Here is a 27441-nt window from a genome sequence, read left to right on the forward strand (position 1 = left end):
ATATATACTCTCCCCCTCAATGTCACGCTCATTCACACATACACATGATGCACCTATAGCTCGCCTCTGTTTCCTCTCTTTTACAGTTTATCTTTTCTTTCCCGTCTCTCTGCCCTGTGAGACGGCCCTCACACACACACACACACACACACACACACACACACACACACACACACACACACACACACACACACACACACACACACACACATATGCACGCACACACACAGTCATTCTCAAGTCTGACACACCACGGCGACACACTTCAACAGCTCAGCCAATCACTGGATGTGTTTATAACACTTTGCAGCAGAGATGTGACATTCTGCCACAGCTCACTGTGTGAATTAGTGACAATAAAAAGCCTGGTCACACTGTGTGTGTGTGTGTGTGTGTGTGTGTGTGTATCTATTTATATACCAGTAATATATATATATAGATATAGATAGATAGATATAGATATGGTCCATCTATTTATATAACAATACAAACAACAAATCTATTGTATTTAATGCTGCTGTAATGAATGAAGAGAATCAACACAGAGGATTCAGAAAGTATTCAGACCCCCGCCCTCATTATATGCAAATATTGTCATTTTGTAGATTTCAATGTAATATTTGTCCATAATAACCTCACATACATTAATCCACAATGACATAACTTCAGAAGTTTAACCATGGGCCCAACCAGAGCTTCATCATCAACCAGACCTTCATGGTTGGACTGAAGACACCATGGAGACATTTAACACGGAGAGCAGGAGGTGAAAGTTTCTCTGGTCTAAAGAGATAAAGATTTAACTCTTTGAGCCAAACTCAGAACAAACAGCATGTCTGATGAACGCCACCAGTGCTCATCACCTGGTGGTTGCAGCTTCGGGCTGTTCACTTCTTAATGTGACACTGACCCAAAACGTGCAGTTCAGTCAGAAACTCATGATTAAAATGTTTATTGCATTTAGTATATGGGAGTGATGAGCGAATATCTTAACCCAGAGCCGACAGGTGGACGCTGGGGTGGTGGTGGGGCAGAGATAGGGTGGAGCTGTGTAATGCTGCTGTGTCATAGACAGGCAAAGAGGACGATGGGTAAGTCACTCATCTTAAAGGAGACATATTCTGCCCCTTTTCCCCAAATTAAAATAGTTCCCAGGCGTCTTAAAGACATGTCTGTGACATGCTTCCGTCAAAATACCTCAAGGATCAAACATCACAGCTCTTTTCATCCTCTCAAAACAGCCCTGTTCAGAACGGCTGGTTCCAGTGCCTGTCCCTTTAAATGCAAATCAGCCACTGCTCACTAGGCCCCGTCCCCTCTACTGGTACCGTTACTCACAGGTAGGGGTGGCATTATGCAAATTGCATGCGAAATGCGAAAACTAATGACATCATTGAATGACAACCGAGGGAACAGCTCGTAAAACCACATGATTTCAAACTCTGGAGCCTGAAACTTACAGATTTTTTTGTCAATTCTCACATTTTTGGGGCCAGAAGGCAAGAGAAACTCCCAAATATATGTTAGAGAGCCTTCAAAAAGTTGTAAAAAAGTATTTCCATAATATGTCCCCAAATTGGGAGGGTGTGTTTCGATGCAGCTCGAGTCGGCTGCCTGAACTAGCTTCACTTCAGTTAAGACAATGTTAGAGAGGCTTCAGGACAAACCACAGACCGTCCAAACTGTCAAATCCATGTGCAAAACTTAACCAAGCCTTTTTTCTTTTGCAAAAAAATCTATGAATCTATAACTTTGATTTTATCATTATAAGACATTTACTTTAGATTATGGGCAATAAATGCAACTTTTACCCACTGGGTCTGAATACTTTATGAATCCACAGGTTTCTCATGTTTTCTCTACTTTATATCATTCAAAGTTGGATATTTTTTCCAACAGTAAAAAAACCTCCTTCAGGTCACTCACCGTACATCTTCCCCTCGTCCGACAGTATAATCTTCCTCCTCCCACAGGGCGGGTAGATGGCCAGCGCCTCCTGGAAGCTCTGCTCGATGTCGGGGCTCCACACCCCCTCGGGGTCTCCGTCCATGGTCTTGTCCCCTCCCGAGTCGCTCAGTCTGTCCATGTCCTCGCCGGCGCTCTCGCTGCCGCTCCAGCTGCTGCGATCCATCCCGACGGTTCAGCTAAGAGCTACAGGTGGACTGATGCCGATGGTGGTGGTGGTGGTGGTGGTGTGCAACAACACAGGAAGTGGCTGACGCTTTGGTCCGATCCCCCCAAAACTCCAGACTGCAGCAGGAACCTGAGATGAGAAACAAAAAACAGAAAAACATGTGAGTGTCCTGCTCAGAAAAAAAAACAAACATATTTTGAGTTGCAGCTTAACGTCCTGATCAACGTGTCCTGAGCCTGAATCCCAGCTGCTGCAGGAGGGAAATTATTGCTTCTTTTCAAGTGGGAAATTGCCTATTTTGTTAAACTGTTGTGTGTTGTGGAAGCCCAGCGTCGTGTCCACATGACAGAGACAGACAGACAGAGAGAGAGACAGAGAGGGATAGACAGATAGAGAGAGAGACAGATAGAGAGAGAGACGGAGAGACAGACAGAGGAAGAAAGAGAGAAGCAGATTTTAAAAGGAGGTATAAAAAAAAAGCAAAGTGCGAGGGTCTGCCAGCTGCCTACAATTCTTCTGAAATCCCCCACAGTAAACAACAGGGTTGGCGCAGTATACACCACACACACACTGACATATGCACACACACACACACACACACACACACACACACAACACACACACAGAATCCCAGTGCCAGCTCCTTGGGCGAACACATGTCATTTTGTCTGGTCTTCTACTGTTCACACTTCCCCGTGCACTGTCCCTCACCACAGCCTGCACAGGCCTGCAATGTGAAGTGTGTGTGTGTGTTTGTGTGTCTGTCAGCATGTGTGTATGTGTGTGTCAGTGTGTGTGTGTGTGTGTGTGTGTATGTGTGTCTGCTTGGCTAATTTTAACACAATTACACTTGACAGTGTGCACACGCACGCATGCAAATGAAGCGTGCAGAGCAGCAGGCAACATTTTGGACACGTTTTAACCTCGTCCACACACTTGAGCTCCACTCACAGAGTTTTTAACACCTGGAGATAAAACACACAAACACACACACACACAAACACACACACACACACACACACACACACACACACACACACACACACACACACACACACACACACACACACACACACACACACACACACACACACACACACAGCAACAGAAACATTTGTGCGATGAACGGGATCCACTGGTTTCTACTGGACTTTGCCCTCTCTCTCTCTCTCTCTCTCTCTGTGCTTGTTCTATTCACCCTCATTTCCGTTTCCTCTCCAGCTTATACCACCCTTGCTTTCTTCCCCTCCTCCCTCCTCCCTCCCTCTCTCCCTCTCTCTGCAGTTTTCCATTCAAACAAGGATTCATTCATCCAACAGGCTGTATACGATTTGTTTCCTCCGCACCAAGAGTGACTGTGTTTGTGAATACGCAACTGTGGGAAGTTTCCCCTCTTGCTAAATAATCTCTGAGATCATCATCTCCGATTCAAAGCGGAAATAAAAGGATGAAAACATCCGTGGAGACTTTTTTCTTTTTGGTGTTTTTTAACATCACTCCTGCAGTGAGTGAGACTTAAATCTGAGCGTCTCTCCATCTGTATGTTCTGTCGACGGCCTTTTATAAAGCCTCCTGATCTGATCACACGCAGATTTGCAACCGCACTAACAGCGTTTTATGTTAAAAACGGATCAAATGTGTGAGTGTGTTGTGAATAAGGGTCACCCAGAGGGACAAATTTAAAGAAAACCCATCACCCATCAGGTTAACGCCTCTGTCAGGCTCCAAACGACAAAGTTTCAACTGAGTGTTTATCGGAGAAAGAGCTAAAGACCAAAAAAATGTTGAGTTTGGTTTCGGTTGCATGGAAACACGACTTCTGAATGTGTAAATAAATAGGAGCTACTATAGGAAATAATCAATTGCAGCACAAAAAGCAGCTCCGAACATTCAAATAATCCTTTATAGGTTCCCTTAGAGAACATATAATAATACAAATTGAGGTCTCAAGGTGGCAGCTTCAAGATTTTTAGGTGACATAAATATAGTGGACTTCTTATTCACATGATATGAATATGTCAGTAATTTTACCGCAGAGCCGGTAATAAAAGGTTCGACCTCTTTGCCGAAGCGATGACAATGAACCACCTCCGCTTAAACTTCAATGAGCTTTAAAATCCCCACAGCTACATTTATAGTCTCTATAGTATCTGCACCACTCCAAAGTGCTATTTTTTTCTATCACAGAGCGACGGCCTTCAAAACACCAAACTCGGCCTGAGTGGCCGCTATTATTACCCTTCACTGCTCTGCATGCAGGTGCTGTGAATCTGCACGGCCGCTCAGAAGGTCACAGTGTTCACAAGAAGTTTAATTTAAAAAAAGGAAGTAAAAATTCATCTTTTGAATACGCACTGTGGTGTAAATCCACATAATCCTCCTCAGTCAGCGGTATATGAGGCAAACAGGGACCGGCTCTGGGCTCTGACAAGAATTTGCATGAACTCTGTAAGTGATACTGTAGACAACATTTTTTTTCTGTAAATATAAACAAACGTTACAATAAATCCTGTTGTGTCGTCACCACGACCGGCCGTGCAGCGAAACATTCAAATAAGTAACAGAAAACTTTGTGTCGTCTGGTTTCGGGAGGAGCTGAGACAGCAAAGCAAAGTTTCAAAGAGGGAAGAGTGGAGGTGTTCGGTGGAAAGTCAAAACTACGGTGGCCCAAGAGGTCAATGCACTGGATCTTTTACTAAAGAAAAAACACAATCATGCTGCAAAAGCTTTAAAAAAAAAAAAGCATCTTTATTAATATGATGATGCAAAAGGATTAAAACCCAGGAAACCACCAACATCATCGTCACAGATACACTTTTGTTTTCTAGGAAACACTTGGGACTCAATGCATTGAGCCCTCTGGGCCACCGTCCAAAACACTGAGCTGAATAAACTAGCCATACGAGGAAATGCAGGAGCTTTAAAGGGATAGTTCAACATTTTGGCAAATTCTCCTATCACCATAATCCCTATAGTCGTAGCAGTAGGTTCATTACCTTTAATTATCGGTGCATGTTGTTTTGAGATCAGCGGGGCAGAGACGTGAGCTGCTCAGTGAACACAATGGAGGTGAACGGTACAGGTCCCCTGTCACTCATCAAACTCATCAAATACAAAATCCAACAACTCCACAACGCTCTGGTGGACAAGTTGTGACCTGCACATTCACCACGCTATGAGATAATCATGTAAAATTACAAGACAGAGTTGTTTTAGAGGCAAATGCAGCAGAAACTACATTCCAGACACGGCTGCTGGGCGGAGTGATAAGTAGTTCAGAGTGTATCATCATGTATCATAATGTTACATAATTATACATGATTATGTCATAGCGTGGTGAATGTACAGGTCACAACTTGTCCACCAGAGCGTTTTGGAGTTGTTGGATTGTGTATTTGATGAGTTTGATGAGGGACAGGGGACCTGTACCGTTCACCTCCATTGTAAAAATAGCTCGGAATAGCACCGATAATAAAAGGTATGAACCTACTGCTATGACTATAGGAATTATGGTGATAGGAGAAATTGCCAAAATGTTGAATTGTCCCTTTAAGATGAGGTAGTCCTCCTCATACTGAACCAACTGTTTGAGACTAACTGGTACTAAGAGCTGATTATTAATCAGACTGAAATGTCACTGCCACGATTTCACCTTGAGACTATAATGAATTTGCAGCGTAACACACTGAGCTCCACCGGTGCACCAACTACCGGTGCGTAGGGATACGGTATCGTCCAGCGGTCGACAGAGATGTAGTGCCAAAGCAAAGTGCTGTAAAGATCTAAACAGATATTGGTTTGTCTCAGTGGCAGATTCACACACAGCTCTGCTAATCCGCTGCTCTGGGAATGTCCCGTCCATTCATTCATAACGACCTCACACGACCCCGGAGGAGGAAATAACCCCAAACCGTCCCCGTACCAGAACAACTACATTGTCTTCAGGACGTTTTCTGATCCCTTTGATTTTGTTTTGTACACTTAATTGATTTGTAGGTTTGATTATGAATGGATGAATGCGCTAATTCTGCCTGTCAATCTCCAGATCTCTGCACAGATGTTCCCAGAGGTTTCAGTCAGTCAGTCTTGTCTCGACCGTGTCTCTCCTGCATTCATTCGTCCTCCAACCTTCACGACATAAAACCACCGCCGTCCATCCTTCACCGTGCAGGATGGATGATGTTTTCCAGACGTCCTGTTTGGATTTCTTCTTTGCTCGAGGAATTCAATTTTTGTCTCATCAGATTTTTTCCCCCCTCCTCATGCTCTCAGAGTCCTCTAAATATCATTTGGCAAACAGCAGCCTGTCATATGCCTTTTAGTCAAAGTGGCTTCTGTTCAAGCCGCTCCATCGTAAAGGCCTGATAGATGCAGGCGGAGAGCTGCATGAGATGGTCGTGTCGTCCCTCAGGCAGGTTCTCTCACCGCTCCACCAAACTTCACACTCCAAACTTTATATTTATCCAGGTCGTTGTTTTGCCGGAAGCAGTCGGAGCTTCGGGAGTTTTAAAACCTTAGATCTGATCCACAGATTCACTGTCTTTCCAATTAGTAATTCAATTTGCCACAGATGGACTCTGGTTTCTGGAGTCCCGTTCATCTCTATATTCAACAGACCGGCGACTAGACCTGTCACAATTATTATGACACAATCGCCTGATCGCAAATTTCCATTCATCTTTGTAAAAACAGCCGGATGAAACTGACAGAAACGTCAAACTTCCATCGCTGTTTCCTCATCGCCTCCTCATTAAAGTGACAACGAGGAGTTTTGGAAAGCGGAAGTGTTTTCACACCACATTTCCCATGAGCCTCTGCGTGCACGGTGAAATTCCTGGACCAGCACAAGACGAACGAAAGCGAAAACATTTGCCAAGAGTGTTTTCATTAATCAAGAACGAAAGTCGGAGGTTAGAAGACGATCAGATACCGTCGTAGTTCCGACCATAAACGATGCCAACTAGCGATTCGGCGGCGTTATTCCCATGACCTGCCAGGCAGCGTCCAGGAAACCAGGAAATACTGGGGGAGTCGACCACTAAATAATAATATCAAAATAACTATAAAGACAAAACGATATATTTAAGGAAAATGGACCCATTAACAAGTTGGTAACGTAGATTCATCCACATTAATATGAGACTCTTTTATAACCAAAAGCAAACTCCTTGTTGTCTCTTTAAAAGTAAATATTTATGAACAGTTGCATCGTATATATCAAAAAACTACAAACTAAAAAACACAATAATGTTAAATGCAAAATGTAAATGGGTCGGACTATTTCCTGCATGGGGCCTCGGTCAGTACAGTGAGGGAGAAGTGAGCGAGGGGCCCAGTAGCAGATGGACACTGGAGAGATACATTAGTCGCACAACAATCAACTGACTATACAACTACTGGGTGACTCCTCTGCACCATCAGTGCACACACACACACACACACACACACACACGGCGCCCGGGCCACTCCAGCCAGGACAGCAGGCTTCATGGTGTCAGTGCCAGCCCTCAGGAGAAAACACACAGGGCAGACGGCCACAATCCTGCAGCTGCCTTGGACTCTGACGCTCTCTCTCCCTCTGAGCCGCTCGCTGCTCGTCCTCCCTCCTGCAGCTCCTCCTCGGCCGCCGCTGCACACGCCAACTACATGCATGTTTGTTGTTTGTGTTACATGCATGCAAGGCGCAGAGCTCCATGAAATGTAAACGTTACTTAACGGGGGAAGGGAGGGAGGCGACCTGGACTCGTGTGTGTGTGTGTGTGTGTGTGACAGCGGGGGGTCCTGCTGGTGGACAAGTTGACTGTTATCTCAGCCCAGTCACTCTCTCTGCTGTTGGACCATTCAACGGCATCTGTTTTATCCATTTCCAACACACACACACACACATGCAGGTTTTTATACAAGAGGATTTTCTGATAATCCACAAAGTAAACATTGTTCCACTTTATGGTTCTTTACGACACAAACAGATTTATTCTCCATCTGAAGTCTTTTTTTTTTCCTTTTTTATTATTATTATTATTATTATTATTTTTCCATCAAGGACCATAAGACTCATCTGACTGAGCTCATCTTTTACTCATGAGTATTCAATATGTGAGCAGATTCAGGGGTGCTTCATTTATCATCACCTCTTTAACAGCCGCCGCCGCCGCCACGGACACACATCACTTCTTGCAAGGTAAAACCGTTCAAGTACGCCTCATGTTATTCAAACAGTCGGTGTATTTAAGAGCTGATCTGCTGTCTGTCCCTGAAGTCCTCACTTCAAACTAACTGTATTTTGGGGACATTAAATGCTTTTACATGTGATGTTTTTGTGAGCTTCAAAACTGAACTGTATATAGTGATGAATGAGATTAATAATATAGTAGGAGAGCTCTCAAGTGCTGCACATACTGTGATGGACGACTGCTTTTAAAACATTCAGTCATGTGACCAGTAGAGTTTGGTTAACTCTGTATGTATTGATCCAGATCAACTTATTACTGTAGATATTATAGGACAGAAACACTACACTATTTCAATGTAATCTATAAACCGACAAGTTAAAGTTTAATGTTCTTCACAATTTCAAATAAACAAATCTAATTGTTCTATGTTAATATTATTGTTTCTAAATTCCTAAAAAAGGAGACAACAACCATCATCTTTCACATCCATCATCATCATCATCATCATCATCATTGTGGTGGTGTAATTAAAATAGAAACACTCAAAACGGCATTGTGCACAAACATCAAACAACACAAGTGTCAAAGAGGTGGAAAAAAGACACAAATCACAACTCCAAGACTTTCAGGATAAAAGCAGAGCAGAGAGAGGACTCAGAAATTTGCCAGGACAGGAAACCTGACACACAATTAATGTTCACTCATGACAGATAGTCATGTGATTTTTTTTGGCCAGATTGTATATTATCATTGTTATTAGACCCAGTTTCGTAGCCGTAGAAGAACTGGATTCAATCTGGTCCTAAAATCGTCACTTCCAGCTTTTTCACTCATATTTAATTCTCATCAACACCAACCACTGTTAAACACATCAATAAATAAGTAAAAAAGCCTCAGATGAGCATCCATCCATCCATTCATCCATCTATCTATCCATCCATTCATCCATCCATCCATCCATACACCTATCTATCCATCCATCCATCCATCCATCCATCCATTCATCCAAAAAAAGGGTTGTGACAGCACTCACTTCAAGTTGAACACTTTTTAATTCATAAAAACTGCTCGGCAGCGAGAAACGGACGCGTTTCGGCAATCAGCCGTACGCTGAGGACGGCTGAAAAAGTGTTCAACTTGAAGTGAGTGCTGTCACAACCCTTTTTTTGACTTTGAATTTTTTTGGACTGGCACCCGATTCACCTGTTCATACCTTGAGTTGAGCACGCCAAGTTTGCTGATTATCCATTCATCCATCCATGCATCCATCCATTCATCCATCTATCTATCTATCCATCCATCCATCCATTCATACATCCATCCAATATGTTGCTATGGGAACCGACTCCACAAAACTTTGTACAACTTCGTTTGTCCTCAGCAGCTCATCTGGATCCAAACTCACTTCACTGGGTCGATCAGACACGAGGTCGTACGAGGACACGATAACTCGACCACCTCTGTCTCTTGAGTTTTTCTAAGTAACACGACTTCACAACCACATGACAAAACTCCAAAAACATTATTGTGTTTTAACCGAATCATTACCTGAACTGTGACACTTTACAGTAAAACCATCCGCGACCACACGGACGGTTGAGGAGAAAAACAAGCTTCACTTTTCATTTTTACAGACGAACTGGAGAAGATGTTTGTTGAAACTGAATCAGAAGTAGTTTCTGCTCATTAGTGTCGAGTTTATTTTGTAACTGGCCTCTGCAGCCTCACGTGGATTATATCGATACGATCGCTCGAGTCGGACGGCACAAAAACTTCCCGTGCAGACTGAGTGGATCTCCCGTTTCCAATGCCGTCTTTGTCCTGTCGTACTCCATTACTACTTGTGGTTTTTGTCTCGGCTCTGACGCACGTCTCTCCGCTGCATTCACTCTTTCTGGATCTGATGATCACGATTTCAATTAATCCATTACTGATTAGTTCATCTTGCATAATTCAATGGGGGGGGGAGAAAGAAACAACAAATAATCACCTTTATGAAAGTCTCGAGTTGGTTTGATTAGTTCTGACCCGATTTCATGTTCTTCAAAAAAACAAAACAAAGGCAGATATTCATGGCGCCTCGTGAAAAAAAGCAGCATCAGTGAAAAGAAAACCAGCAAAAGCGTCTTTTACTCTTTCTCCGCGCTAATACGTACTTGAGAAAGACAGAGAAAGTGAGGGAGAGATTTGCTTTATGAGTGGTGAAGAGGCTGTGATTCACAGTGTGCACTCCTCATTATTTCACCATCTCTTCTCACAGAGGCATTACCATTTATGCACACACACAGTAATTGGTCACAGATTGCACACTGATACACTGAAGTGCTTATTTCCTCCTGGAAATGTGACGGTAAAAGGTTTAGCTATAGCAGCTCTTCTCCCTGCTCCACATCCCTCTATCTCTTATTCCTCTTCCACTAGTTTTTTTTTTTTTTTTTGCAGAGTCAGACCGAGCCATTATCTGGCCTCTTCCTGGGAGGGTTTACTGTCACAAGTACACTGTCACACACACACACACATGCACATGCACATGCATATACACACAGAGACACACACACGCATGCACGCACACCAGTGGAAAGAGAGGCCTGGGGAGGTTACAGCAATACCAACACCATTTAATAAGTGTGAACTCAGGATCATTGTGCGGAAACATAAACCACATGTGCATTATGTACGAGTGTGTGTGTGTGTGTGTGTGTGTGTGAGAGAGTCCTATTCCACACAGAAAAATGTTCAATATCACTATATAATGCAATAATAACCCACCGGCTGAATGTGGGATGTCTCATTTTCCTTTTATAGCTCTTTTATACTATCTTTTTTTACAAACACACACACATACCTACATATATGTGCCCTTACTTTAATGTTTCCTTGCAGCAGTGAGGTTTGCACCCAATTTCTTGTACTACTCGAGTTGACAATGCCAATAAAGATGTTCTGCTCTATTCGCTGTATAACACTGAACAGCCTCTCTCTCTCTACTACTACAGTTACACTCTGTACAGGCTCTGAGAAAATGAATTAGCCCCTGAACTGTGTTTTACCATCTGCGGTCCATTAGAACTTGGGTACTGTTTTATTTAGACAGATGCAGGTTAATGGAGACAGAGGGGTTACAGCAGCCGTACAATGCATCCTCTAAAACGTGCTGCTTCTTAAGGGATGGATCTGGATTTAACCACACAACAGTCTGATTATTTCCTGTTCCTCTGCCAAAAAAAAAACGTAGGCCTCTGACATAACTCGGCTTTATATCACAGACTGGGACAAAGCACAGTTGGGATTGACTCTGAGACAGAAAACAAAAAGTGGGATAAAACAGTCAGTGTTTTGTGTAGTTATCCAAAGATTTACAGTTGAAAGTGTGTAGTCCTACGACAGCAGGGGGGGAAAAAATCCACCAGACTGGAGGATTAAAGGATATTTCCGTTTTATTACCACTTGGGTCCTATTTCTGTGGTTTGGCTGATAACAGAGCACTGACAACAAAAGTGCTGAGATCCGAGAACACAGTGACAACCTACAATAAAGTCTAACAAGCCAAGAAGCAAAAGCGCTCGTAGCTACTATAAGATCACCGACACCGAGTTACTCCAAGGTGAAACTGAACGTGAATGAACCTCAATGAATGTTGGACATAGCTAATCCTTCATATCCCCTCAATTCAAATCACATAATCACTGATAGAGTTTACTATTACAGAAGACGATCAGGCTATGAAGCATTAGCTGGTTTCACTACCAACTTATTAACAAACACAAGGGGTTAACATGGGATGTAGCCAACTCCATAGCAACAAACCTGTTGCCCTTTAGCTCAGTAAACTAGCATCTCAATCCGACTCAACAAATATCCTCCCTAACCTATTTTAATTTTATTCTCCTTTATCCATTGACCATTTTTATCTGTTGTTTTTATTAATTCATGTTTTACTTATTTATTGTTTAAATCTATCTATCTATCTATCTATCTATCTATCTATCTATCTATCTATCTATCTATCTATCTATCTATCTATCTATCTATCTATCTATCTATCTATAGGCTAAGTGATCTTAAGCTATTTAATATTGTGAGCTAGTGATAAATGTTACATATAAACCTAATGATAGGCTACAAGTAAATAAGTCAAATCAATTTTCTGGCACTAAGAAAACGAGCTAATGTTTGTTTACGTTAGCTATAGTATATTGATACTTTATTATTGCCAAGTTTAACTTAGATGCTAGTAATGAACATTAAAATGTAGGCCTATTAGCAGTTAGCACAAATAAAAAAGAAACAAGAACATGACATTAGAGTTAGGCTTTGTCTAGCTAATTCTTGCTGTGTTAAGTTTTAATTCTTATTTTATGTAGCCTAGAGCACCTTTATCATCATTTAGATGCTGTAAAATGCTATATAAATAAACTTTGATTTGATTTGATTTAATTTAATGTTGATTAATGTTAGCTTGTTAGCTAGTTTGCTAAATAAGGCTGTAGCAGGGCCACTATTGGGTAGGCTATAATGAATTTAGTTGGGGTGTTGTTTATCTGCTAACAAATAAGACGTGTTATTTTGTGGATTAAATGTTAAATAGTCTCACCAACTAATTGTAGACCAGATTATTTTTGTGTTATTTTTTGGTATCCTATCAGTCACAGTTACAAATAGCATCTAAAAAAGACAAAAAGGGCAGTGTCAACGATTACCAGCTGTAGGAAAAGTACAAGCTGTTCAATCGTTAAAAATGATTTTGTAACTTGGCCTACATGATCATTTGCTCTTTTTTTTTTAGTTTTTGAGTTCGAGCTCAGAAAGGTTATCAGATAACTACACAGCACACAATGAATCACCACCAGGTCAGGCAAAAAACTGAGGTTAGTGACTAATAAAACATTTTTCCACAGTAATAATCATAGAGCGGAGTCAGCTGTTGTCCTGCTCAGCACAGTGTTTACAATGCCGATTCCTCTCCGACCAGGAGCGTAAGCAGGAAGTAGTTGAAACCTAGACTCCCCGCTCCCTTCCTGCTGAGATCAGGAAACATAAGGTCGATTCACACACTTCCCATGGAGGGTCGAGCTCGTGTCCACATCCGTTAGTACCAAGCGGCAACTTCAGGGGCTAAAAAAAAAAAAGTAAGCCAATGTGGACGACGTTAGCTCAACAACTGCAGTTCCTCAAATGACCACTAGGGCCTGGCTCCAAAAGTGAGTCGATTCCCATAGACTTCCATGTTAAAATGTCCAAGTCTACAGCCAGAATAAACATGACCAGTCAAGTGCAAAATATGCTTTTAGTGTGAATTGGCTGAATTTTTATCTAACCCAGCTGTTTAAGCTTTTAGTTCAGCATAAATGAGGGCCATGGTCATGTTGTGTGTGTGCCAAAAACAACTTGTAGGCGACAGTTGGCTAAAGTTGGTGTTACCCATAATAAATTTGACAGGGGCATCAATATTTCTCCAACTGGACCATAAAGAAATGTAAAAAGAAAGATAATACTGCAGGTTAGGTAGAGTATAGCTGAGGCCTTCATTTAGCTTCTCTGTGCTATATAAGAAAAAGTATTTCACTATTCACTCGGGGAAAATGTGGAATTGAAAAAAAAAAAACTATCAGAGAAAAGTGCGGAAACCGTTAATGCTTTATATTGTTTTCATTTGTTTGTTTTTCTCTCCTAGAAAAAGTAGCTTTTTATCTCCATGTTGAAAAAAAAAACTGAAATAAACACAACAAAAAAACACTAAACAATTGTGATTTGTGTAGAGTAACAGAAACTCCACAGGTGTTTTAATCTCTTTCATTCGTTCTGGCAGAGAAACAGAAGAAAAAGAAAAAGAAAAAGAAAAGATCTAAGACTGATTTTAAGGAAAGAGAAAAAATGGCGGCCATGTTTGTAAGAGGTCGCGGATCTGGCAAACACATCAGTGTTTCTAAAGAGTTCATCTCCGGTCCAGTGTTGTTCTATTAACTATTCACATTACGGCCTGAAAGAGACAGGACGTTGGATGAAATGAGATGAAGTATTTTCAGAATTTTAATTTCTTACGGTTCTTTTACTTTTGTTTATTTCTTTACTGCAAACTGGATACACAGTGAGGGCTGGACAACTACAATTTATGGATTTTTCAAAGGAGGTAAATCGAAAGCAACTGGACTTAGTTATTTCTTATTCCTAGACAAATAACTAAGTCCAGTTGCTTTCGATTTAACCTCCTTTGAAATACTATGACCTGGACAAATGAGAATATGCACCGGCTTACAATTTATGGAGTTTTAACACAGTTTCAATACATAACTTGTGTATTTAGTCTTGTGTATCGGCTGACTCACCCATAACGACAAATATCAGCTGATACTCTGACCAGGCCGATACATTGATCAGGCCCTGACACACATTATATGACATCATTCATCCCTTTAAAATTAACATTCGGCAGTGACACTGTCCTGGATGTGTCATCGCAGCCTGTTTGTTTCATTGTGGTGCTGAGGGAGTTTCTTACTTTAAGAGAAACTGAAACTGACAGTTTACGGCTCTTTAACATTTGAATGTCCTGTCCTCATACACACACATGCACATACACACACACACACACACGGGAACAACACACACAGTCTCACCTCCACCACCACCACCACCACCACGCTCTATTTAAACTGACACCGCGTCTCTATAGGAAAAAGCAACATGTCATTTATCATGGTTAGCAGATTATATTGATCTAGTCTTTTCTTACAGTCGTGTCTCTCTCTTTCTCTTCACACACTCACACATCAGGATGCATCACTGCTGCTTTACACGACATGTTGCAGAATCACCTGTATGATAATGAGTCACACACACACACGCACACACACACACACACACACACACACACACACACACACACACACACACACACACACACACACACACACACACACACAGAGACAAACACACACACACACAGAGAGTGAGTCATGTGATCTCTGCTCACATATGAGGACGGTGCGTTCAGGGACCGAGCTGCATTAGTGTGGACACAAGAGAGAAGCAGAGAGGAGAGAGAAGAGAGAGACAGACGGACGGAGACAAGCCAGCACAGGCTCCACTGGCCTCCTGCAGCCACAGAACTGCCCCCCCCCCCCTCACCCCCCACCTCCTGCCCCCCTGCACAACAACTACCCCCCCCTCCTCCTCCCAACCACCACCACTCTACCCCACCCCACCCAAGAGGATGCCTATTGTTCCCCCATCACCTAAACAAAGCCTACCCCACCCCACCTCCCTCCTCCTCCTCCTCCACCCCTCCCTATTGCCCCCCTGCCCTCCCAAACCCACCCACCCACCCACTCACTCACCCCTCACACACACACACACTCAGCATTGTTGCTCTAATAAACCGGCTCTGCCTCCTAAAATTTCATTACACACAACAAGCTCCTTTTCTTCTTTTTACACATTTAAAACTGAAAATAACAACAATCACATTAATGCTGATTTCTCCTCTTGCCCCTCGGCTACGGCCCCCGACACGGGGAGAAATCAACACGTGTATGTGTGTGTGTGTGTGTGTGTTTGTGTACGTGAGCAACAAAATCTTAACAAACTGCACAAGCTTGAATGTGTAAAAAAAAAAAAAAAAAAAAACACAAGGAATTAAACCCGGACTGCAGAGACGCTGTAGGAGTCGGTTTAAAAATCTAAAAATGGGGAGTAAAAAAAAGGGAAGTGTGTTTTAAAATAGATTATTCTGTGATATCAGTGAGAAAACACACACACACACACACACACACACACACACACACAGAGGGAGACACACACACACGCAGCCTGAAGCATCCCTTCATTTCCAGGACTCTCTGTATCACCTGTTGATTCATCCAAACTCTGAGCTGATGTTTCCTCTCTGTACCACTCTCATACATTTAGCTTCCTTTAAAAATAAAAATACAAAAACAAACCAACAATATTTTTTAATAAAGATTAAAATAAAAAATAGAAAGAGAGAGAAAGAGAGAGAGAGAAAACACATCTGGACGTCACAAGACATCATTTCATGCCGGGAAGAAGAAGAAGATTACACTCCTGCTAATCCACTCCCTTAAAAATCTGTGTGCCGGATTTTTCCCTCCTGTCTAGAAATGAGACGACAGATGAAACAACAAGGAGGAAGGCGGTCGCTCCAAACTCCACCATATTGCAGCAGCATTGGTGAAGTACATGAACACACACACACACACACACACACACACACACACTTGTGCACATACACAGCGGTTGTGACTAAAGCACACAGAGGCCATATGGTGCGTCCTCATCCACCGACGCCTGTTGCTGCCGCAACAATGGGCCTGCCTGGCCTGGACAGCAAGAGGCAAAGACACACACACACACACACACACACACACACACACACACACACACACACACACACACACACACACACACACACACACACACACACACCAAATGGTCGTTAGTCAGTCAGTCTGCGTTGCTTAGGCCAGAACAAACGCCTGGATTTGCATTCTGCACCTCCCTTCATCTCCTCCTCTCTCTCCCCTCTCTCTCTCTCTCTGACACACACACACAGACACACACACAGACACACACACACACACTTCCCCAGTCTCTACAGGTGCACGAAACACTCAAAACAGATGTCAACGGACTGGAGAGGCAGAGACTCTGGGGGTGGGAGAGGGACGATGGGGGGCTGTTTGCCCAGAGTGACTGACAAAGCTTTGTACGCTCACCGGCCGAGACACAGCAAAGACAATGACACACACATACACACACACACACACACAGACACACACACATACACACACACACACACACACACACAGACACACACACATACACACACAGTGCTATACACTTTTAAGGACTTGCCTGATTTATCTGACACTGGAGCAGAGAGTGAGAATAACAAAACAAAACAAAAAAAAGAAGCAATTTGCTCCCAAATCACGCCTGAAGCGAAACCTTCTCAAACCTTTTTTAACATTAAAAACTCGATTGTGTCATTTCTTTAAATCCACAAAAATGAAAATGACAACATGTGTGTGTGTAGCTGACACACACAAACCAAAAACTCCTTCATACAAGCACCTTTCTAAAGTCAGACATATAATGAAACACTTCAGATACGTTCAAAAGAAAAAAGAAAAATCAATGTGACATTTTTTCCTGTTATTATAAAAGACAGATAAATCGCATTGTGATTGATTTCACTGTTACTGTGGCAAAGCAACAACTCTGATCATCATGAATCATTTCACTCATTTCTCACATATATAAATAAAAGCCTGAAAATTTAAAATTTAAGACATAACAAGGCACCTGAGTGACACAAAGTCTGTTTCTATTCACAAAAACAGAGCAACTGAGAAGATAATCAAAAACATCATAAAAACAACAGTTAGTTGTTTTGTTTTGGTTTTTTTTTTTAAAGTCTTAAACTCCCTGAGATTATAATTACTTCCCTGGGAGAGCAGCATCTCATTAGCAAAACATTTATCTCCATTTAACTATTTAATTAAGCCACATCAAAAAGAGGACTGCTCAGTGCATCTCTAACACACCCCTCCCTCCCCATCACCATCACCATCATCTGACAGATGGATCTAGGCTACTAGCTACGTTTATTCCTAAAGGCTGTAATTTTCTCCACTAATTACATTGTGGGGTTTTTTTTTTTTTTTTTGGTCCTGCATTGCCTCATATCTCTTGTTATGAAAGGACAAGAGCTGCCCTTTAATCAATATATAAAAGGAAAAGGAAATGCACTCTAAGAAGCAATATGATAATGATGATGATGCCCATATGTGGCACATTATACAACTAATAATAGTGATAATATATAATAAATAAACACATAAGTCACCACTAACTTAAAAACGTGCAGGATGTTGGATTTTGCATTGATTTATAATCTGATTTATCACATTAAACTGCTTCTAAAAAAATGATTGGATGTATATTTTTTCCACATTGACAAATCCAGCAGCTGCAGCCGGAATGATCGCGTCCTTATTGAGCTTATTATAATCAGCTAAACCCGTGCAGTGGGTGAGTAAACACCACAACAAGCAGCAGCAGCACCGTGTGTGTCATCAGCCCGTGGCCTGCTCCTGTGACTGGGGCCTGGCCGCGGAGGAAGAGAAAACCCCGCCGATGCAACAAGTCCCCCATTCACTCCCAGCTTTGTTAAGCTGCCTCCCAGCGCTGCAGCCGCAATTGTTTTCATCCCTGTTTCGGCTTTTTTATTTTATTTTATTCTATCTTCTTTCTAACATTCAGATCCAGGACGTGAAGACCTCGCTGGACTAAAACCTGAGCCTCCTGAGTGCGCAAGTGGACAGAAACCCTGGTTTTGTTTTTGGTGGTGTCGGGAGGAAGGGAAATAAAAACTGTAGTGAAAGCGACATCCCCCCGGCTCTGGAGCTCACACACACACTCACACTCACACTCACACATACACACTCACTCACTCCACACGGCGAAGCGAAGCGACACTCAGCTTGTTGGACTTGTTTAAGAGGGATCCGTGTGTCGATTTCGCTCGTAAAATTGTTTTAATTTGAGCTTCAGTGATCACTTCGGGGGGTTTTCTTTTAAAAAAGAGAAACGTCCGGAGGCTTTTAAAGCAGACGCGGAGGTCTCCGGCTTGAAGGGAGAAGAAGAAGGAGGAGGAGGAGGAAGGGAAAGAGCGAGAGAGAGGGAGAGAGGAGAGGGGGGGATTCCTCCTTTAGGAACTTACCTCGATTCGCACGCCTGTTTTATGGATTAATTCCCGCACTTTTCCCCGGATCGAAGTCGCCACAGCATCGGGAAGCCCTCCGCCAACTCCAGGCTCCGCTCGGGTTTGGGTTTTGATGGAAGAATCGCGGCGCGCTGAGTGCGTAAAATGCGCAGCGTCTCTCCAAGGATGCGAAATATGCGCGGAATGGGAGCAGGAATGAAATGAACGCAGTGGACTGAGTTGAACGGGGCGGGGTGAGAGAGGGGCTGGCGTCACCCTGGATGGATGAAATAGAGTGAGTGAGAGATGGGAGGATGGGTGGTGGTGGAAAAAAAAAAAAAAAAAAAGAGAAGGAGAGCGAGGGGGAAGGGGGCTGGACTGTATGGCCCTGCGTTTAACAACAAAAGAAAAGAGTGGAGCGCCCAAACTCTATTCAGTGGTGGAGGGGAGGGGGGGTGGAGTGTGGTGGTGGGGGGGTGAAAACAGTCTGCTGTGCACGGAGGAGCAGCTGGCAACGAATCAAATAAAGTTTACACAGAATATATACAGTGACAAAGGCTTTGTCCGAGGTGCAGGGAAAAGTTTTACAGCTACAAACAAACACAATGTGGGACAAAGTGAATCCACAAATGAGTAATGTTGAAAAAAATAAATGAAAAAAATAAATAAAGAGACAATAAAATAGGAATATTTGATTGTGTTTTAAATTATTAAAATAAAGAAAAAGCCCCACGCAAAGTATTTGAATTTTAAAAGAAAAAACAATACCACCACCATCTCTCCCCCCTCCACAAATAGAAAGTCAATCAATCATGAGCAATAAAAACAACCTTTACACAATTCAATACACTCACGTTTGCAGTCGCAGCTGTTTGCAAACTATTGTTGTTCCTATACCAACTCTTATCTGCCTGTGTTACTGTTACACAAGTGATAATCTCACTTTGAACACAATGTTTTATCTGAACTCAGACGTTTCAAGATGTGAATCGAAGTGAAAATTCACAGAGACACAGATTTTTACTTAAAGTCTTCAATATTTTCTAAAGAATAGTTCAACTACAACTCTTCTCCTTATTATAAACCCAGTTCAGAGGACTGTATTGATTTCTTTCAGAGATTCATCAGAGCAAAGTACAACTATTAGCCTGCTAAGTAGCTAGTATTCTACATCTCAGTGGCTTGGAGAAATCGTAACACAACAACATGTTGCTAAGATGATGATAATGTAATGAAGTAAACGAAAGCAAATTATACAATAAGACATAGCATCGAACTGACCTCTTGTATCCCCAATGAGAAAATAATGTACAATCTAAAATAAAGGCCAGATAGAATATGGGGTAATATGATTGAGCATCTGAACACAACGGACACTGATGACAGTAGAGTCGCACCAAAACTAGATGTAGCTGATGACTAAAGAAATCTATTTGTATTTTATTTGATTTTTCCTTTTATCAGTTTGTCAAGGTATTTTCACTATGCATTGTGTTATTTTATTATTTATTTTTCTATTTTATGTTATGATCTTACTGTACTTTAATATGTATATAAGTATATTATTACTGTATGTAAGTATAAATCTGATATATATATATATACACACAGAAATATACTTACATACATATTAAAGTATATACATACTATATATATAAATAAACAAAATGTTCAAAAAGAAGAAGATAGCATAAACTTATGATAACAAAAGCTAATAATAACATAAAATATGTACATTTTAACGTCAGCGGGAAAAAAGTAAGCTATTGATAACATAATCACATGCAAGCTAACAACTATGGCTAATGATAATTTTGTGTCATAATAACAATAATGTACGCTGACATTAATGTAAGCCTAATGATAATTTATGATAACAGTAACATAAGCTAACAATAACACAATATAATGATAATATAGGCTATTTATATCGTAAGCTATTGATAATGTAAGCAAATTAAAATGTAATGATAAGCCGATAACATAAAATAATAACACAAGTTAAAGATTATATAAGATAATGATAATGTGAGCTAAAAAATAATGTAGGATACTTTCAGTTTGCTATTATTTGTGTTTATAGCTTTATTAGCTTATATCTAATTGCGTATTATTTAATTTGATCTGACCCTGTTCATCTGCTCTAAATGAAGAGGCAGTGGGATTTAACTTATTCTGTCGTGGACCTCCGCCCAGACTGACCCTCGAGGGGTAAAACACTCAGGAGGTGGTGGTGGTGGTGGTGGTGGTGGTGGTGGGTCTCGTCACAGCCGCTGCCCGAACCAGAAAATCTTTGTCTGTGTCTCAGATCTTCTGAAAGCAGCAGTGCAGCAGCCCTCCACCGCCGCTTCACAAAGGAGTTGTTGTTTACTACTAACCTCTGCCTATCTCAGGTTTCATCCCCCTCAGGCAGGCACTGCTGGACTGACATCTCTCTGGAGGGAGGGGCTGTGGGGCTGTGACATAAAACAAACACACAGATATGCCCAGGTCACAGGCAGCAGGAACACCTCCTGCAACCCGACACCACAGCTCAACGCAGCGCAGCAGCACACCACAGCTCAGCACAACGCAGCGCAGCACAACGCAGCCCGGGCCGAGTCTGCAGACTGCTGCTGCTCTCCACATGGCAGCAGCTGTGTCTGTGTTTTGTGTGTGTGTCAGGTAAAAATTCTCGCAGATGTGCACAAACATACCCACACACAGAAGAGATGGACAGAGTACTCAACCCCAGTACTTGAGTAAGAGTACAAATACTAGGCCTACTGGTCAAAATTTACTCTGTTACAAGTAAAAGTAGCTCAGTCGACATGTTACTCGAGTAAGAGTAAAAAAGTACTTGCTTTTAAAGGTACTTAAAGGTGTACAGAAAAGAAAATTGAATTTGAGCCCACTCTGGGTCATATAATTAATGTGATAACTCATCTTTCAGACGTTGTAGGCCAAACTTAGTGCAAAATTCTATTTTTGAGTAAATCCGGGATGAAAGTGTGTATTTTTTTTTTCTCGCATTGGATATTGCAGGCGCACGGATTATACGTCAGCCTGTACACGATTCACCAGCCACTGATATTGGATCCGTCATCCGTCATTCAAACGTTTGAGACACGCACACACACACACACAGAGCTCGGTCTCGCCCCAAGCTTTGAATATCCCGCCCGCTCGATAACGACCAATCAAATTCGTTTTCCTTACTCGGGTAAACTCGTGTTGCAGCTCGTGACAACTCGGTGCGACAAACAGGACAAACGGCCATTTCTGTACAACCTTTAAGTATCCAAAAGTACATGCTTTTAAATTTACTTCAAGTAAAAGTAAGAGTAAATTTCTTATTTTTCACATCAATTACTATAATTTTTTCTAAATGAATTTAAGGACCTTTTAACTCTTGTTTCTGAGAATTAAAGCAGAAGTGAGTGATATATTTGTGTTAATATAAGTCTTAAATAGTTATATCTTCCGACAGCAATCACTTACATAGAGTGTTTGGTCTGAAACACGGGTCTCTCAGTCCCTCTGCTCTGCTCTGAGCCGAGGAGAAAACATTTATCGTATCCTACAGTTTTTATCCAATGAGGAGAGAGAACGGCATGCAGGGCTGTGTGTGCAGCCAAGGGACGCCGTGAATGCGGTGACGTAGGGACGAGGACTGTTATGGTGCGTTCAAGGAAACTCGTAACTCGTGTTTTTCCGACCTGTGAAGTCGTACCAGTTCGATCTGGTACGAGTTCACGGGTCGGAAGTTACGAGTGGCCGTTATAGTGACTTTCACAGGTAAAACAGGTCGGAAAAACACGAGTGGGTTGCCTGGAACGCTACAAAGTCGTAAGTTGTGACTTGAAGCTGTAATTTACGGTTTCAAAAGCCTGCCTGGAACGCAGCATTAGCCAAAACGACCGGATCGCTTACTTCTGCTTTAAAGGTGTACAGAAAAGAAAATTGAATTTGAGCCCACTCTGGGTCATAAAATTAGTGTAATAACTCATCTATCAGACGATGTAGGCCAAACTTTGTGCAAAATTCTATTTTTGAGTAAATCCGGGATGAAAGTGTGTTTTTTTTTTTCTTCGCATTGTATAATGCAGGCGCACGGATTATACGTCAGCCTGTACACGATTCACCAGCCACTGATATTGGATCCGTAATCCGTCATTCAAACGTCTGAGACACACACACACACACGGAGCTCGGTCTCGCCCCAAGCTTTGAATATCCCGCCCGCTCGATAACGACCAATCAAATTCGTTTTCCTTACTCGGGTAAACTCGTGTTGCAGCTCCGGACAACTCGGCGCGACAAACAGGACAAACTGCCATTTCTGTACACCTTTAAGTATCCAAAAGTACATGCTTTTAAGAGTAAATTTCTTATTTTTCACATCAATTAACTACTAAATTTTTTTCTAAATTAATTTAAGGACCTTTTAACTCTTGTTTCTGAGAATTAACTCTTTGAAACCAGCTGCACTGATGTGCTGCTTTTAGGGGTTAGGGTTTCCTTCTTTGACAAACACAGCTTGTGTCCAATAGGATTTTAGAAAAAAAAAAGAGGCGACCTGAAAGTAACGAGTACTTTTCAGCCTTCCCAGAAATTAACTCGAGTAAAAGTAAAAATATTTGTCTTGGAAATGTATTCAAGTAAGAGTAATAAGTACCAAAGAAATCTAATACTCAAGTAAAGTACAAATCCTCTGGATATGTACTTACGTAAATTTACTCTGTTACTGTCCACCACTGCCCACAGACACAAACACACACAGACACACTGGTCTCCATGTGGTGTGAGCGTGTGTTTCATTCGGTGACATCTTTTTTGTGAGGCATTGTGTCTCTCTCAGCCGTATGTAAACACCGAACAGGCTGGTAAAACATTTAGCTCCGCGACCTTAAAGGTCAACGCAGTCTGACCTCAAATCTGACCCCACCTGGTTTCTCCACGATCTGTTAACGCCGTCTGCCCCCGGGATCATCCTACATATTCATGGAAGACCAACACACAGGAATGTAAAACATGACACATCTGTCCCTATATCAAGAGTGATGTTGCATATATGTCACTTTCATACATCCTGAATATATGAGGATAAACGTGCTTCTGTTGAATTCTGATTCGGTATATCATGTATATACAAGTGTTTATGTCTATTAAAGGTGACATGCAGATGAAAATTCAATATGTTTTTCTTATTAGACTTACAACACTCTCTATTGTATAATATCAACAGGCTTTGACATGGGTATATATCAATGTGACATATATCTACAATAAGTATAAATGTTAATATATAGAATTGTTCCATCCTCTGAAATGTTTCATTCATAATTTTATGATTTTGTTTAATATGTACATACAGTCCTACATAGATAGGCAATATATGTGCATATAAACATATCCTTCTTGACTTATAAAAATTGACTTGTATTCTTTGTTCTCATTTATTTTTATTTATTTATCTTCTTTTCTTTCTTTTTTATTGTCTCTGAATGTAAAGCACTTTGAGTTGCATGGCCATGTATGAAAAGCACTATATAAATAAAAGTTATTATTATTATTATTATATGTAAAGGAAAAAAAACACACCATTTAACTGTAAATTGGAAATGTATCAAAAGTACCATTAGCTTACTTAGATACTTAAAAACATAACATTAGTGCGTGTGTGTCTGTGTGACATAAAAAGATCAAAAACCCTGCTGTCGCTCCCTCTAATGTGCCAGAAATAATTCTGTGGAGAGGACGGATCGGTCCAGCGAGCTCTACTTTGGGCAACGCAGCTTTAACTGGAACCTTCTAATCTTTGCATCTATCTCAATCTGTGTATAATTTAATATTTTTGGTCTCTTCTCCGCCTGAAATGACAGAGGAGAAAATAAAGATGGAGCGCAGCATGTCAGTGTTCACGGATGCAAAAATGTCAGTAAGAGCCCTCTTGTGGTCTGTGGAGCAATCTAAACAATCAGGGTGTGGACTCTCTGCACATGGGTTTGACCAGATCCCTCTGAGCTGAGTTTAGGATGACATTTTATGTAGAGGCGCAGAAATGCAGCGCACCCAGGCAGGCAGACACCAGACCTCCTTGCTTAGTCATTGAGCAGCTCTTTGAATAGCTTGAATGTAGCCTAATACATCTTTTAAAAAATCCTCTCAGACATGCATTTAATAGCTACAGTTCTGAAGAGAAGTGTTTACAGGTATTACATCAATTTTTACATGCTGGCCTCGAGTTTGAATGAGCCCCAGAGTCACTTATTAGTCCATAAAGTGAAACTGGCGACCTCAGATTTCTTTAACACAGCAGAGGTATTGAAGGCTACATTAGCACAAGGTTAAGTACACACTGAGAGAATCATTTCTTACGCCTTAAGAAAATCAAGTTATATTAAATTAGCATGAATGAGAAAGAAAGTTTTTTTTTTCTAATTCAATCTAAATGTTTTGTATCATGTATAAATGGGAATAGATACACATGCAACAGGTGGAGCTCTAGTCAATGGTTTTCTAATGTAACAATGAAGCAGCAAAATCCACCAAGAACAGGTCTGCAAGCAAGCAAAGAATAAAGGATGATGCAGATACATCAGATAATGGACAATGCAGAATATAAGATATCTGAATAAATTGGCTTTTAAAAATGTTTTATGAAGGCTAACACAAAATCGTATGTGATTTGAATAGAAATGCACTTTTAAAACCAAATTAAGTAAAATGTAGTAGTGCAGGCAAAATTAGTTTTAAACGATAATAAAAGTAAAGTTTACGATAAGATAATGGTAACATAGGCTAACATGGGACTTGATAAGCTTTTGCTCTTCCCGCTTTCCCTTTTGGCCATGTGTATTGTATTATTTGAACTTATTTGAACTAATATGCCCGAAATAAACAAATAAATAACATGAAATAATAAATGAACAATAGGCTAATAAGCTACCATGAGCCAAAGATAGAGTAAACTAATGATAATATAAGCTAACATGGGCTCATGATGATGTAAACTAATATAAGATGTAAGCTATGTGTGTTTTGTTAACATAAATGTAGATGTAGGCTAAACACAACACGGCCTCTGTGTAGTAACATAAGCGAAGACTAATGTACTGTAAGATAAGTTAATGGTGTTAGCTAATGCTAAAGCTACCATGAGGTAAAGATAGAGTAAACCACTGATTATAAAAGCTATGGGCGAATTATAATGTAAACTAACATAAACTAATGTAAGCTTAATTGCTAATGTAAGCTTTGGGTGTTAGATGTAAACACAACATGGCCTCCATGTAGTAACATAAGCAAGTTAGTAAGATAATAAGTTACAAAAGTTAATGATAATGTAAGCTAATGCTAACATAAGCTAACAATAATGAAGGAAAACAATGACCTACACTAAAAAAAAATAAGGTTAGCCAAAGATAATGTGAGTAAATGTACACTTGCAATAATGTAAACTAACATAATGCTAAAGTAGACTGTTGACTTGAAATGAGATGATGAACACTACACACAAGCGTGAGGCATTATGGGATGGGGACACCAAAAGGGGACCTAAAGAAATGTCAAATTACCGTCATATTTCCAGAAATCCACTAAATTTGATAAATATATGAAAACAAATGAGCTGTAGATCTGAAACAAGCCCATGAGTGTCCTGTCCTGTGCTGCTGCTGCTGTGTGTGTGTGTGTGTGTGTGTCCCCTCTGACGGGTCCTGTGGGACGTATCGCTGGACAAAACGTTGCCAAGTGTGTCGCTGTGTTCTCAGATCAAAGCTGCGTTCACAGTCTTGGCTGGAAATCAAGCTTGTTAAAAGGTGACTTAGACAACAAGGATGCTCATTGTCTCTCTCTATGATGTTTGTGTTGTTCGTGGAAAGCAGAAAGGAGAAGAACAGGGAGAAGAAGCGTGAACGTGTTACAAGTTGATGACCTGATTAAGAATTAAAAATCTACCAAACTTTGACATCTCTACAGTAGAAAACCAAACCCAGCTAGTTGATCTGAAATAATCCTCTGTGCAGGCTCAAACAAACATTTCTTTGTGCCTCTATCAACCAAGCTGCTTTACAGTAAGAAATTAATGTGACGTTTCTGTATATGCACTGTATAGGCTACAAACATATATGCAGCCTATATGCCTTAGCCTATATGTCTTAACCCTAACCTTAACCTTAACCTTAAATAAAGAAAATGCACAATTTAAGTAACACTTGAGCGTAAATTAATTAAAACTTTAACCTGATGGAATTTATTCCTTTATACAAGATGAGTCTGGTAGACAAAGAGCGAGGGGGGAGCAGCAGCAGCAGCAGCAGCAGCAGCGTTCAGTTGTGTTATAGCGATGTACTGTATTCTCACTCTAAAACCTTGAGCTTTATGATTGTTGCTCACCTCCGTCCTTCTTCAAATTAGCAGCCATA

General features: G+C 41.1%; 1 protein-coding gene across 1 annotated transcript in view; it reads right to left on the minus strand.

Annotated features, from left to right (window-relative positions):
- Nucleotides 1-19239, minus strand: part of tead1a (TEA domain family member 1a) — a 48224-nt gene extending 28985 nt beyond the window's left edge. The window contains exons 1-2 of the mRNA XM_083974309.1: nucleotides 19052-19239; nucleotides 1927-2263 (exon numbers count right to left, since the gene is read on the minus strand). Of these exons, the coding sequence (XP_083830435.1) occupies nucleotides 1927-2131 (205 nt within the window). The 5' untranslated portion in view covers nucleotides 2132-2263; nucleotides 19052-19239. The remainder of the gene's footprint in view (nucleotides 1-1926; nucleotides 2264-19051) is intronic.
- Nucleotides 19240-27441: the final 8202 nt, after the last annotated feature.

Source organism: Trachurus trachurus (assembly GCF_905171665.1).
Source record: "Trachurus trachurus genome assembly, chromosome: 6".
In the NCBI taxonomy this organism is placed as follows: Eukaryota; Metazoa; Chordata; class Actinopteri; order Carangiformes; family Carangidae; genus Trachurus; species Trachurus trachurus.